Raw genomic sequence first — 15,103 nt, 5'->3', positions numbered from 1 at the left:
TTTTTATTTTGTTTAAGCTACAAATAATTAGATTGATTATTAAAATTAATTATATTTTGGTTCATTCAAAATTGAGCCGAACTAATCAAATTCAGAATTATTTAATTTAAAAAATAATTTAATCAAATAAAATTTTTAAAATTTACAATAAATATCAATTCTTTTAGCTAATTCTTAAATCAAATTATCAAAATTCACCAAATACTAACCCCTATTGCCATCCCTTAGATTCTTAAAATTTGGTAGCACACATGCATTTAAAATTTGCTAGCACACATGCATGCAGTTTACTATAAATAAACAAAGAGGCAGTTGCTGAAAAGAACGGCCAAGGGGTGCTATATATATGGATCGTTAATCGTTAAATAACATTATCATATAATAATTTTTCAATATGCTAATAATCTTAAGAATTTACGAAGACATGCAACAATTCTTTCCCAAAAACATCCAAAGAAAATTATGTGGTTGGTAATTAATATTCATCCCATCCCACAAATTTCTCCCAACCGAAGACTTCTTCTTCAATCTCTCTGGACCAACGCATTCTAAATCCACAAATTGAGGGGACAGATAGATAGCGGTATGATAGCCAAGGAAAAGCTCAACCACATTAATTATATAAATCACCCTCCTTACTCTTCTCCGTCCTCAAGTAATTATAATATATCCTCTCCATTTTCACCCTCCATACAATACAACTAAATCTCTTTTCCAGCCATATATTAATCGTGTTTTCATATCCTCCTACTACAATGGTTTCTGTTGACCTGATACGCACCGCCGTAGGGATCATCGGCAATGCCATCTCTTTGGTCCTCTTTCTTTCACCCATGTAAGCATATATATCTCTCTATCGTATACTCAACATTTACAATGTTTCATTTATACAACTTTTTTAATTGCTTTCTACATAAACTTTTTAATATAGAATAAAAAAATAATGATAAAAAATATCCCAAATAAAATATTCGTATAAATGTTAGTAGGATATATATTATCTCATTAAAAATTTGATATGGTTGTATTACTGACTTGAATATTTTAGAATAAAGATCTAGATGAACATTTTAGAATGTTTTTATCGGCCAAAATTTTATTTATATTTAACCATTCTTATTATTATCTTAAAATGCAAGAAAAATAATTATAAATCCTTTTTAACTATCATGCAAGATATTGAGTGGCAGTTTTGTTTGTTATGAAATGTTATGGAAAGAATTCAGATTTTTATGAAATTTTGCTGTAATTATTAGAAAACAAATATTTTTATGTACAAATAATTATAATATTAAAAATATTGATATACAACTTTGCATACAATAATATTGAACTAATCCCATTTTAGTTTTATTATTTTATAACATTTTAATCTAAAAATTTTAAGATTAGAATACCACAGCATTGATTCTCTTAATTTATGATGAATTTGATGCCTGCATATATCACTGAAGCAGGCCACTTAAGCACCCCAATAAAATTCATACTATTTTTACAGATAATCATGCATTTATGCAATGTAAAGATATATCTTATATTTTTCAGGCCAACATTTTATCGAATATGTAAGAACAAATCTGTGGAGCATTTCTCTGTAGTCCCTTACATCGCGACGTTGCTAAACTGTATGCTTTGGGTATTATATGGGATGCCCTTCGTGAAGCCTAATAGCACCCTAATAATAACTATTAATGGAGCCGGCACTATGATAGAGCTCATCTATATCATTATCTATGTCCTTTACTCGGATGGGTCAAGACGGATCAAAGCCCTTTTACTTCTCTTCACAGACATCGCCTTCATTGCTGTCGTCGCTGCTATTGTTCTTTCCATCTTCAAATCCCATGAGGAACGAACACTAATTGTTGGTATTCTATGTATTGTTTTCTGCATCATGATGTATGCATCACCTCTCTCTATTATGGTAAGTTAGAAAGAACAAATGTTCATTTTATACAATAAATAAATTATTATTAGTAAAAATATTTAATGTAAATACCTATTAAAATATTATTAAAAAATTTAAATAATAAATTTATGTTGCTTTAAAAAAATTCATGACTTTTTATGACTCCCATTAAAGCTTTCGTGTATAAGTGATGTGCTTCATGTTTTCCATATGTTACAGAAAAGGGTGATAAAAACAAAAAAGTGCAGAGTACATGCCTCTCTATCTCTCTATTGCTTACTTCTTTAATGGGCTATGCTGGACTACTTACTCACTCATCCATCTTGATGTGAACCTCACGGTAATTGCATGAGCCAACTTCCTTTTTTATTTTTTATATTTTGCTCTTCGATTGTATTAATGAAGATGTTGGAGTAGATCTAGAAGCAAATAAGATTAGAGAGAGTTACCTTATATGATATCATAACATAAAACATTTGTGTTTTGATGATCCAATAAGGATAGTAGATGCATTAGATCTTACCATTGTTAATAAAGTATAGATTGGCCACAAAATGACTTGATTAGAAAGTATTAGAAATTATTTTTTAAATTCAATTTTAACAAAAATTTGACTCTTAATAGGACATAATGAACGAAAAATATTCATGTAGCCGATCTCAAAATAGTGGGATAGACTTGATGTATTGTGGTCGCTGGATTGTATTAGGTCGACATAGAAAAATAGTTGAAGTAGATTTAAATAAGAATTTGACTCTTAATAAGACAAAATAAAGAAAAAATGATTCATGTAGCCAACCTTAACTTAGTGGGAAAAAGACTTGATGTTGTTGTTGCCCTTGATTTGTATCATATTCGCTATGAAATATATTTTTTGCACGTATATTAATATGACATATGCATGATAGATTGGATAACCCGAGCTAATATTTGATGAGCCAATCTGTTTCAAGTCTAGGAGACTTGAATGTTTCACACGTTAAAATTAGTAAATTTAAATTAGCAGTAATAATATTTATATACATATAATTAATTCTTAAAAATTAAGTGTAATTTTTGGCTCATTATTTTTAGGTTTTAGTTGCCTAATTAGAGCTCTAAGTTCTAGAATAATTTCTGGAAATATTAAAAGCTTATTCAAGAATAATTCTTAAATTTTTTTTAAATAGTATTTAATGTTTTCATGACATAATAGAAAAATTATCTAGAAAGTTAATTCTAGCCGTTAGATTGAAGGGTCTTGGTATAATCTTAATTGAAGTACTAGGGTATAAATGGTGATGTTATCTTTACTTATATCAAGAAAAAAATAACTGAGATTCATATTGATTAGCCAAAAATCTATTTTTTCATGATGATGATAAGTATATTGATACACACTATTATTGCATCAAATAATCTATCATAGTGAAATACAAGTTGAGCATGTAAAGTCTTAAATCAAGTTACAAATATTTTCATCAGGCCACTCCATTGTAAAGATTTTAACAACTTAAACAATTTACCCAAAATTTAAGTTTAAAGGGGGTGTTGGGAATTATAATTTATTTTGACCCATTTTTATTTGGGCTTTAATTGTCTAGTTAAAGTTTTTATTCAAAAGAAATTCATAGAAAAATCTAGAATAAAATTTATTCTCTCTCTCACTCTCTCTTTATATATATATATATATATATATATATAAAGAAAGAATGAGAGAGAGAATAAATTTTATTCTAGATTTTTCTATGAATTTCTTTTGAATAAAAACTTTAACCAGACAATTAAAGCCCAAATAAAAATGGGTCAAAATTAAGTATAATTCCCAACACCCCCTTTAAACTTAAATTTTGAGTAAATTGTTTAAGTTGTTAAAATCTTTACAATGGAGTGGCTTGATGAAAATATTTGTAACTTGATTTAAGACTTTACATGCTCAACTTGTATTTCACTATGATAGATTATTTGATGCAATAATAGTGTGTATCAATATACTTATCATCATCATGAAAAATTAGATTTTTGGCTAAGCTATTGAAGATTAGTCATCAATATGAATCTTAGTTATGTTTTTCTTGTGATAAACTTAACTCCTTAAACAAGTTTCAAAGTTAAATTGTGTGACAGATACATGAGGTTACTATTTCAAAGTTAAATTGTGTGACAGATACTTTAGAAATCGAAATGGTTAAAATTAGAAAAGTTTTAGGTCTAGGAAAAGTTAAGGAGATAAGAAATGCTATATTTGATAGAAGAATTACTATTTTTTATTATAAATTATTTAGATAAATTAAGTTAAATAATTTAATAAATTATTAATAAATTCATATTAAAAGTATATGCTAAGTCTAGGGGCTACAGCGCGGGTCAGCTGGCCCGTGATGATCTTGCTTGCATCGGACTAGTTGAGCTAGCATCTATTGGGCGGGTTGGGCTGGCCGCAAAAGTAGGAGTTGGGGAAAATAAAGAAAAAAAAACAAAAAACAAAAAAAGAATTGAAAAACAGATGTGAACGCCCTCGGCCAGGCCCGCCCCAACTCCTACTTTTGCGGCCAGCCCAACCCGCCCAATAGATGCTAGCTCAACTAGTCCGATGCAAGCAAGATCATCACGGGCCAGCTGACCCGCGCTGTAGCCCCTAGACTTAGCATATACTTTTAATATGAATTTATTAATAATTTATTAAATTATTTAACTTAATTTATCTAAATAATTTATAATAAAAAATAGTAATTCTTCTATCAAATATAGCATTTCTTATCTCCTTAACTTTTCCTAGACCTAAAAGCTTTTCTAATTTTAACCATTTCGATTTCTAAAGTATCTGTCACACAATTTAACTTTGAAATAGTAACCTCATGTATCTGTCACACAATTTAACTTTGAAACTTGTTTAAGGAGTTAAGTTTATCACAAGAAAAACATAACTAAGATTCATATTGATGACTAATCTTCAATAGCTTAGCCAAAAATCTAATTTTTCATGATGATGATAAGTATATTGATACACACTATTATTGCATCAAATAATCTATCATAGTGAAATACAAGTTGAGCATGTAAAAGTTTTAAATCAAGTTAAAAATATTTTCATCAAGCCACTCCATTGTAAAGATTTTAACAACTTAAACAATTTACTCAAAATTTAAGTTTAAAGGGGGTGTTGGGAATTATACTTAATTTTGACCCATTTTTATTTGGGCTTTAATTGTCTGGTTAAAGTTTTTATTCAAAAGAAATTCATAGAAAAATCTAGAATAAAATTTATTCTCTCTCCCTCACTCTCTCTCTTTATATATATATATATATGAAGAAAGAATTTGAATGTAATTAACTATCTCCTGATTCTTAAATTTATGTTTCAGATTCCAAATGCAACTGGGTTGTTGTTTGCTATAGCTCAATTGCTATTGCATGTCATTTATAAAAAATCAACAAAGCGAGAGTCAAATGAAGGGAAGAGCGAAGTGGCGCTCTCTGAGGTGCATGTTGCACATTAAAATGTCTATAGTCTCAAAGCATTAACAAGTGTTTGTTTTTTCTTTAGATGTTAGAACTATTTAATTTCTCTACTAATTAAGGCTTCATTTGGATTGAATTTTTTTGTCTACATAAAAACTACAGTCTTATCATGTATTTCTGAACGTTCAGCTAATTTTAATTTAGTTGTAACTGATCTTTTCCAATTTTAGTTTTCTATGAACTCAATTTGATTTTCTGATTGCTTAGCATAGACTTTTATTATGAATTTATTATTCTTATTATTATTATTATTATTACCTTCCGATTGCTCGACGGGGAAAATAACTGATCAGATCGTCTCGTACAAAGTGATATCATACAATACGATCAATTTAAAAAATATGAATTTTAAACTCTCCCCAAGTATGTATGTGCTCAGTTACTCAATTATAATCACACTCTCTCAGACTCAATAAAATAAAAAATACAGACTTCAATTATAATAAACTCTAAACTGATCTTGATTTGAAGTCTTCAACGTTGAATCTTGAATTGCTTGTTAGACCTAAGCTTATGTCCCAAGCATAACCAAGAGGTGTGGTGAATTGGTAATTTTAAAAAATTACTATTGGATTTAAAATTTGAAAATGGTTGACAATTTGTAGCAAGTTAATTGAAGTTATTTGAAAACAAAATTTTCAACCACGAAATAAAAACTTGCAGTAAGTAAGCAGCAAAAATTTAAAGACACAAAGATTTATAGTGATTCGCTCAAACACGATCTACATTCACTCTCTGAAGACTTCTTCTTTTGGTATTGCACTATTACTAAAGTGACTCTCATTTTGCCCCCACAGCAAGGCGGATAATCCTTTACAAAACTCTCTTCTACTAATCCCCAGTGCGATAGAGAACCGTGGTCAATTCACACCCTCCAAGTGTAGACAGAGAACCTTCGTCCTTTCATTCCCTCCAAGTGTAGGCATAATACCTTCGCCCTTTCACACCCTCCAAGTGTAGGTAGAGAACCGTTAGTTGTTCACACTCTCCAAGTGTCAATAGAGAACTAAATTTTCTTCAAAGATCTTCTCACGAGCAATCTAGAAAGATAAGAGGAAAAGTGATAACCATAATTACAAAGAGATCCTTACCTTTGAGTAACCTTGTGAACCCTTCACACTCCACTTGCAAGAAATCTATCTCAAACACTCTCTCACACTCTCTCATTCAATTGCCCTTGAAAAATCACGAAGACAAGACTTTTTCATGTTGCTTTTTTATGGACCATAAAACTGAAATTTTCAATTTTGAGCATTCGCGATCGTACAGTACAATCATATTTTATATGTATGAAAAGTTCAAATACTATTGCATATAAACCTTTTGTGAATCGGTATTAAATTATTTCATACCCGATCATCATCCGGTACGATCCAAGTTAGTCCGGGATGAACAATATAAAAATTTTCAAAATTCATTTGAACGAAACGTCGGGACGAAATGGGACCTCACGATTTCGTACTCTGGAAGGCATGTATGAACTGGGTTCATACTGTACGATCCATACTTAGAAAAAATATTTTTGAGATAGAATTAACCCGAGACGTTTGTACTCGTGAAAGCATGTACGAACTGGGTTCGTGCAGTACGATCTATGTATAGAAAAATTATTTTTATGTGGCCTGGAACCTGAAATGTTCGTACTCGTGAAAGCATGTACAAATTGGGATCGTCTCGTACCATCCATACTTAGAAAAAAATTTATTTCTATTCATTCGACTGCTTGACGGGGAAAATAACTAATCAGATCGTCTCGTACGAAGTGATATCATACAATACGATCAATTTAAAAATTATGAATTTTAAACTCTCCCCCGTTATGTATGTGCTCAGTTACTCAATTACAATCACACTCTCTCAGACTCGATAAAATGAAAAATATAGACTTCAATTATAATAAACTCTAAACTGATCTTGATTTGAAGTCTTCAACAATTCGGAGTATAATTTCCCTGAAATATTATTACACACCAGAGCAAAAATAATTATTCAAAAATAAGTTAGAAGAAATAATAATCAAATCAATATTTTTTGGAATCATAAAAAACATACAAGTTGCAACTATCTCAAGATGACTATGATAAAGACTTTTTTTAATTGTTGATTATGAAATAAAAATATTAATTAGTCCAAATTTTTTGAGTTTGATTAGGTCAATTTATAAAAAAAAATCATGTGAAAAAACTGAATGTGAAAAAAAATTACGCATGGAGAATCAAATTACGCATTAGAGAGAATGTGAAAAAAAATTCATAAATTGTAGAATGCGAAAAACTGAATTCTGCATTCAATGCATTCAATAGAATTTGAAAAACGATTTATTGCATTCTACATTCAAGGTTTTTTTTTTCCGGTTTTGGTATAAACTATTTTTTATTGTATTAATATTAATTAGGAATTTAATAATCTGTTATTTGAAGATATGATTAACCGTAGAAAAAACAGTTAATTAAATTGGTATATTATAGATAGATTATATTAGCTTAAAATTAATTTTTTCTAAGTAGTAATAATATTTTTTAAACATTTACTTTTATTATAAAATGTTAATAATACACTTATTATTATTTTTGTAAGGTAAAATAATTTTTTATTTTATTTTTATATTTATTTTATTCATTTAGTTATAAATCTTTAAATAATATTTACTATATATTAAATATAATGTAATAATGAAGAATTTATCAGATGTATTTGTATTATTGTATGTCATATAATTATTTCAGCACTTGAACAATTCTTTTAAGTTCTGTAGTTCTATTATAATTAAGAATCTAACTTTAGAACTAATATATGAATAATATATCTAATATTTCTTAACTTATTAACATAATATATCATGTTATATCATTACAATAAGATCAGATATCACCACCATAAAGCTCACATGTATATATCGCTGCATACACTATGTCAGGAGCTCGTACAGTATATACGCATGAGTATACAACATCGTCATCTCTCTCGTGAAAACTATCAACTACTACTTATATAATGGCGCTCAGAGCTATGCATCACCATATAGGAATTTAAACTAAGTCCGTGGATGAATACTGATCTCCTCAAAGATTCCTCACTGCGTGATCTTCAACCGTACTCTCTATTATATATACATATAACATTGGTTGTCCGGAATCTACAGGGTCATGAATATATTATCTGTGTATCTCTCTCCGTTCACCTCACATCCATCAAAAGAGTCGACCCGATGTAATCCCTGAGTGATCATTATGAGACATCGTGATCTAGCTTCTCACCCTTACTGGACATATAACGTGCTGTGTGTTCCCATTACCGTTTCTGGGAAATCTCCATTAAGTTTCCTGTCGCTATGATTATATGATGAATGTATCTTTTCCCCATTCCTTAAGTGGTCCTATGGACAGTGCTATGTTCAGCATCGAGTGGAATATACTTGTAAGATTTGGATTATTGCTTGCTTGGGTGTTTCTCATTTTACATTTTGAGCCTCATTTGCTTACTAGCTTTTACTCTGTTACTCTCACTCTCCAATATGAATTTTTATGCGTAATCTCTGTGCCGAGAGGAGAGAACATATATATGCAGTGCGCGTCCTCATAGACTTCCGCTATCGCGAGCTCAGGAATACTGCCTCACATGACATACATCTACGCAGCGTGGCGCTCCTCCGATGATATATAGCTTCTGACTTCCTGTCTCGTCCGTAGCTAAATCTGAGCTGATGACGCATGCAGCTCAGTACAGGTCCTGTGTTCTCAAGAAGACTCTAATCGGTAATGCTACAGGAAAAACATTTCATTTATGGGAAAATCATGCTGGAAATGTGATGATACTGGCTATAACTAATAACGCTACCACCTACCTCCGCATAGTATTTATAGGAAAATTCTAAAAGCAACATAATTGAAAATTAAAAATCCGTATCGATCTATGAGAGTGTCGCGCGTGTGTGTGATAGAGAATAAATAGAACTAGATCTGAATTATCGTTGGATTTAGCCACGAGTCAATCTCCTGTAAGTAACTTGTAGCACCACTCAATACTCACCTGGCCTCGCCCCTCGCATTAATCTATTCACACTCAATCCTCTCTCTGATATATTGTCTCTCATCTGAGTCTATAACGTGATGCACACTCAGTAGTCTGCGGCTAGACTAACCATAACCGTGACTCGTAGCTGCATACCTACGACTCAAGATCACTACTTCTCCATTCCCTCTCACATGAGGTCTCATATGTTACTATCTCCTGCTGTGATTATACTGTATGATCGCGATCAGTAAGAGCATATACTCACGTCTACCAGTAGAGTGATTACCACATAGTGTGAGTGAATAGAATCGCTGAATAAATATATATAATACCACTCTCTAATAATGGTATGCTCATCCCGGATAGCTCTGTAATGCCATTACGCAGCCGGCATGGGAATATACCTTCCACTCTCTGCTAACCAATGGGTGCATGACGATACGTATCTGTCATAATTTTGTAATTTGTTAATTCTGCTCTTTTTAATTTATGTATATTTTGATTTATTAGAAATTTTTTCAAAATTCGTCGAAACAAAACTGTCGGAAATCTATCAGAAATTGAATTCATCAAAAATTCTGCCAAAAAATCCGTTAGAAGTTCAACCGAATAACCATCAAAAAGGGGAAATGACAAAAATGTTCCGACTAGGCAATCTGTCGGGGCAGAATTTCTAGCGGATAATGTTTGCCGAAAATTCCATCAATGAATGAGCCATTTTTCTTGCTATGGCAAAAAAAAAAAAATCATAAATAATAATTCTCATGAAATATTATAACCTTAACACAAAACTATTATAAGCAGGCAGATTAACCAAATTAGATTCCATATACTCTTAGCTTCAAAGCTATTAAAACCAGATGTTGAATAGCCTTTTCATTTATTTTTTCAAGTTAGCATCCACATAAATAAATTTTTTAATATACCAATAATAAATCAAAATGTGAGAAAGATACTCTTATTGCTATCATAACAAACAAAACATACCACATATATGTATTTAAATATAATGACATATATCGTGGGCTTAGAGAGATCGCCTCTTACTACACTTTGAAGAGAATCAGGTTTAGAAGAAGGAACTTTTATTCTTTCCAGTGAACGTACGCCAGAGGAAGATTCGGTTTTAGGCAAAAAAGTGCCTGTACCGAGTTTTCGCGCCTGTACCAAGTGTTTTGAAAAAACTCGGTTACAGGCGCTTTTTTTGCTAAAACCGTACCTTCCTCTGGTACGTTCACTGGATAAAAATAAAAAGTTCTAGAAGAAGAGGGGATTCTTGGAGAATTTTAGCATTAATTTGTATCAGTTATGTAGGAAGATAATGCCTCAACGGCTATAACCAAAGAACATAATTAAATTTGATCTTTAAATCCGAAATCTGAAACAATATAAATAAAGAAGCAATTGGAGGCACTAGTGGTGGAGCTAAGGCTTTATTTTGGACACTTTCTCTCTACTTTTAAAACAGTTTTAATACAAAATTTATTTTTGACTACAACTTTTTGTACTAGAAAAAATAATTTAAAAAATATAAATTAAAACCTATCCCTAAATGCAGCCTAAGTGGGCTGTTGGGGTCTTAATTTGAAATTAAGTGGAATATAGTAACTAAATAATAGAAGGCCATATTTTTTCTCAATCTTTTCTTAGTCATGGAATATTAATAAATTATATTATATATATATATATATATATATATATATATTATATATATAATATATAATATTAGTTTCTATTATTATTATCATTATTAATTTTTTAAAGTACAATTATAATAATTAAATTCACTTTTTTATTGTGTTTCCTTATAATTATATTTTAAGATTGGGGAAAAATAAATTAAAATCACAAAAACAAAATTTGTTCCTTAAAGTTTTTTTTTAAATGACTCGCCGTTATAAGCCACTATCACACCTAATCATGAGAATCAAAGTGAGACATTTACAAAAGCCACTTCCCAAGGTTAATATAATTCTATCTGAACCTTCTAAATTATCACTCAAATTCTTATGCAACCACAAAACCCATGTTCTTTTAATCAAGGCAACAAAGGAAAATTATAAAAAAAAAATCGTGAGGAGTCACAATCTTTAATAGACTTTTCTGTCTATATATCTACTCACGCATCTGATGAACATCACAGTAATTGCATGGCAAACTTTCATTTTCTAAAAGAATTTCATGATCATTATGATCAGCTCAAATTGCAAACTTGCACGGAATATTTATGCCAAAGATGAGGATTGTATATTTTGAATATAATGTTAAGCAGAGGAAAATAGATTTATAATGATTAAACCGACTCTTCAAGCTATCTATGCACGACATTATCATTTGTATTCTCATATTTTGAAATATGTTACTGTTTCTTATTTTGAAGAACTTCCATTTTTGTTATGACTAAGCAATTAGAATTTTTTATGGTAAAAATTCACTTTAAAAGAGGACTCTATGGTAGCCAGGAGAGAAAAAAAAAAGTACTTTGTGTTGTGGTGCTATGAGATTCTGATATATTAAGTCTAAGATTTGTTAAAAAATATTATTGTTTAATTTAATTAAGTGTATACGATTTATTTTTATAAGCATTAATATACTTTACAAAATTTAAAAATATTATGTGAAGAGAAAATGGTTTCCAAATAGGTCGGTTAAATTAATATTTTTTAATTATTGAGTATTTCTGATTAGTCCTTATGTATTTAATGAGGATTAATAAGCAATTACGAAAGTTTCGTATCAAAGCGCTGTACCCTTTCTAATGTAAGCTTTTAGTATAAAAATATTTCATGAACTAAAAAATTGCTTGTACTAAAAAGCATATAATGTCACCCAAAGCCGAATTTAATGAATTAATACTCTACCTTCCATTACTTACGAAGATAATGTACTAATTAAAATGAACATAGGATGTAAATATAATTCAATTCTTAGAGTTGTATGTTGGATAAGAAACATAATAATATCTGACTTAGTAATGATCATTGTCATAATAGGTTATAATTAACTTTATCTATATTTTATATTGTAATTATTTTTTTTCAATTTATTATTATTTTTTATTGTAAATAATTTTATTTTCATTTATGAACAACCGAATGACAACAACAATTCTTCTCAATAGAACATCAAATAAATTACTGTGGTTGGTATAATTAATCAACCCATGCATAACATTCGTAAACCCATAGACCCGCCCCTTGGCTATTTTAGGTTCCCGTCTCCTCTCCCTCTCCTTCGCTCATCCTCCTTCTTTTTGCTGCTTTTCTCTCTAGTGCTACCGTCCTTTGGTTTTTTGCTGTTCTCATTGCGTTTGCCCCCTGTTGGGCCTCTTTTGATGGGGGTGGCAGTTTCTTCCATCCGGGGGGAGAGTGTCTTAGCCCATTCATTGGTAATAACAAGGTTCTTAGCGTGGAGGATTTTAGCCTTCCAAATCCATTCTCAGCCCTTTCAAAGATGTTCTCTCATGAAAAGATTCCATTGGCAGGTGAATACTACCATGCAAACGTATTCAATCGCAGTTTTTAAGGTGTTGCAGGCTTGTGCTCTCTTATCCGACTGAGGATTCTTAAACTTATCTCTACCCTTTTAATCTACATTGTGGTAAAATTGGCTTGCGTAGACCGAATCTCAAACGATCCACGCAGTTTCTTCTGTACGCTTAAAATATGTACTGGTTTTTCACTCTGTTTGGTTGTGGATGCTCACATAGTTACGGATTCAACTTTTGAATGGTATAGGTATTATTAGAGGTGTTTGACGAGAAGAGCTTATGTTTATCAACAATTTGCCAAATGTAATTCTTAAATGGAACTTCTCTTTTTTGGAGTTAAGAGAGAAACTCTATAGTGTTGCATCTGGGATTTGCAATTCCTAATTTCGCATTTACATTTCTTTAGCCCGAAAGTAGTAAGCTCTTGAATCCATTTTCATTCAGCCCCTTGCCAAACCGACCACATGCGAAGGTACGGACCCGACTGCTGATTGCTAGAGTACTTAGATGAAGCGATATTTTAAAAGAACATGCATAAGGAGATTGGTATGGATCCAAAGCATTATGGTATTTACAAAAAGTGGAATTTGAAAAAGTTTCAATATTTCTGCTCTCATTATAGAATTCAATGTGCATGCTCTATCTGAATGCTTTAAATTATATCCAAATGAATGAAAACTATCAACCAAACTTAGGAAGGTAGACTTTTCCAAAAAATTTTGATTGTTTGGATAAGATAAGTGACTCTCTCCTCAACATTAAAATCATTGCGAATGTTGTATCTAAAATTCTCTGTGTTTCGAAAAAAACGAGGAATTCTCAAGCTAAGAAGATTTGCTTCTAGTGTGGATATATACAATGAGGGTGATAAAGTTCCTAACATTATTTCTCGATGATTTCTATATTCAAATACTAGTGATCCTCAATAGCCTTACTTCTCACTCCTGACTACTAATCCTAATAAGAAATCATTTAAATATGAGAACTCTTGAGAATGAGGGTTGGAAGAAGCGAATTTATTCCCAAATCAGAAGACCACTTGAAGGCAGGATCATTAGATATTGATTTGAAAAAGATGACCTGTGTCTCTAATCTTTTCACTCTCTAAAAACTAATGATGAGGATGGTTTTATCAAGTTTGATAAAAAGAAAGGGAGAAATGTGAAAAATCATTAATACCTTCTAGTTCGATTTCTCAAGCTCAAAACTACTTCTAAAGGTTGTACATGGTTAATGCTCTTATATGGAAATGGACGGGGGAGCGGGGGGGGGGCGGGGGGCCAAAGATGATCGCAAACTTACGATTTAGAAATCCTGTAGTAATTCATAAATTCTAGTCATTGGTTTTAATGAGCCATTAATTATTGTCCGGGATAAGCTTGATTATTACTGCCTTCTCATTTGGGTTTTTCAATGAAAGTTGCTAACGTTCCCGAACTAAAATTTGGCATTATGGTATAAGTGGCATCTTAGTGTAATATTCTACTGTGATGTTCCAATCAAGTTGTTCATGATTCAAATCTCCTGTTTAACTTTTAAGTGTAAATGCTCTTGTTTGCATTCATCTTGTTCTTAAGACGTTGGGCCGGCTTCGCCTTTGGGATCACAATTAAATAATTATGCTAATATTCTACAGCTGCGTGGTGTGGTTGGTAGATTTTAGATAGTTATTCCAATGCAAAATGAGAATTGTGGAAAGCCCTCCTAACATTTAAATGCCATGGGAATCTCAAACTCTATGACTAATGAATGCAATTTACATGACATTAGCTTTTTTTTGGGGTGTTTTTACTTCGGAGTAGAGGCCAACTTTATGGCAAAGAAATTGATGATTTTAATTCAACTAAATGATTTGGATTTGTAAATTTTCATCATGACCTCATGTGGCAACTATCTCTGTAGTGAACGTTCTGCATCATGCTCCTTATTTTGACTATTAATGCTCAATATGATTCGATGTTCTTTCTTGCTTAAATTTCAAAGGTATTGGCTATGCTACATCATGATTTCTATGAATGTAATTCAGTAAAATAGATTGCTTGTCCTATTTTCCTATAATAATAATTACTTCGAGTGTCTAAATTATGGCCAGAATAGTAGGTTGAAACAGTTTTAAGATGTGTGTATATCAAAAAGATTTTTCTAATATTAAGAGGCTGAAAATGAGCGTGATTGAGTTAGTAAGGTGA

General features: G+C 31.0%; 1 protein-coding gene across 1 annotated transcript; it reads left to right on the top strand.

Moving 5' to 3' along the window:
• Positions 1 to 755: 755 nt before the first annotated feature.
• On the top strand, positions 756 to 5,388 carry LOC110096736 (bidirectional sugar transporter SWEET4-like). Its single transcript, XM_028692786.1, is given in 4 exon segments — positions 756 to 835; positions 1,546 to 1,928; positions 2,134 to 2,249; positions 5,254 to 5,388. Coding segments are annotated over 4 exon segments (714 nt in total).
• The last annotated feature ends 9,715 nt before the right edge of the window (positions 5,389 to 15,103 follow it).

This window comes from Dendrobium catenatum, unplaced genomic scaffold (genome assembly GCF_001605985.2).
Source record: "Dendrobium catenatum unplaced genomic scaffold, ASM160598v2 original_scaffold_276071, whole genome shotgun sequence".
NCBI classification, from domain to species: domain Eukaryota; kingdom Viridiplantae; phylum Streptophyta; class Magnoliopsida; order Asparagales; family Orchidaceae; genus Dendrobium; species Dendrobium catenatum.
The sequence above is the reverse complement of the archived record's forward strand: the minus strand, read 5'-3'. Positions and strand labels throughout refer to the sequence as shown.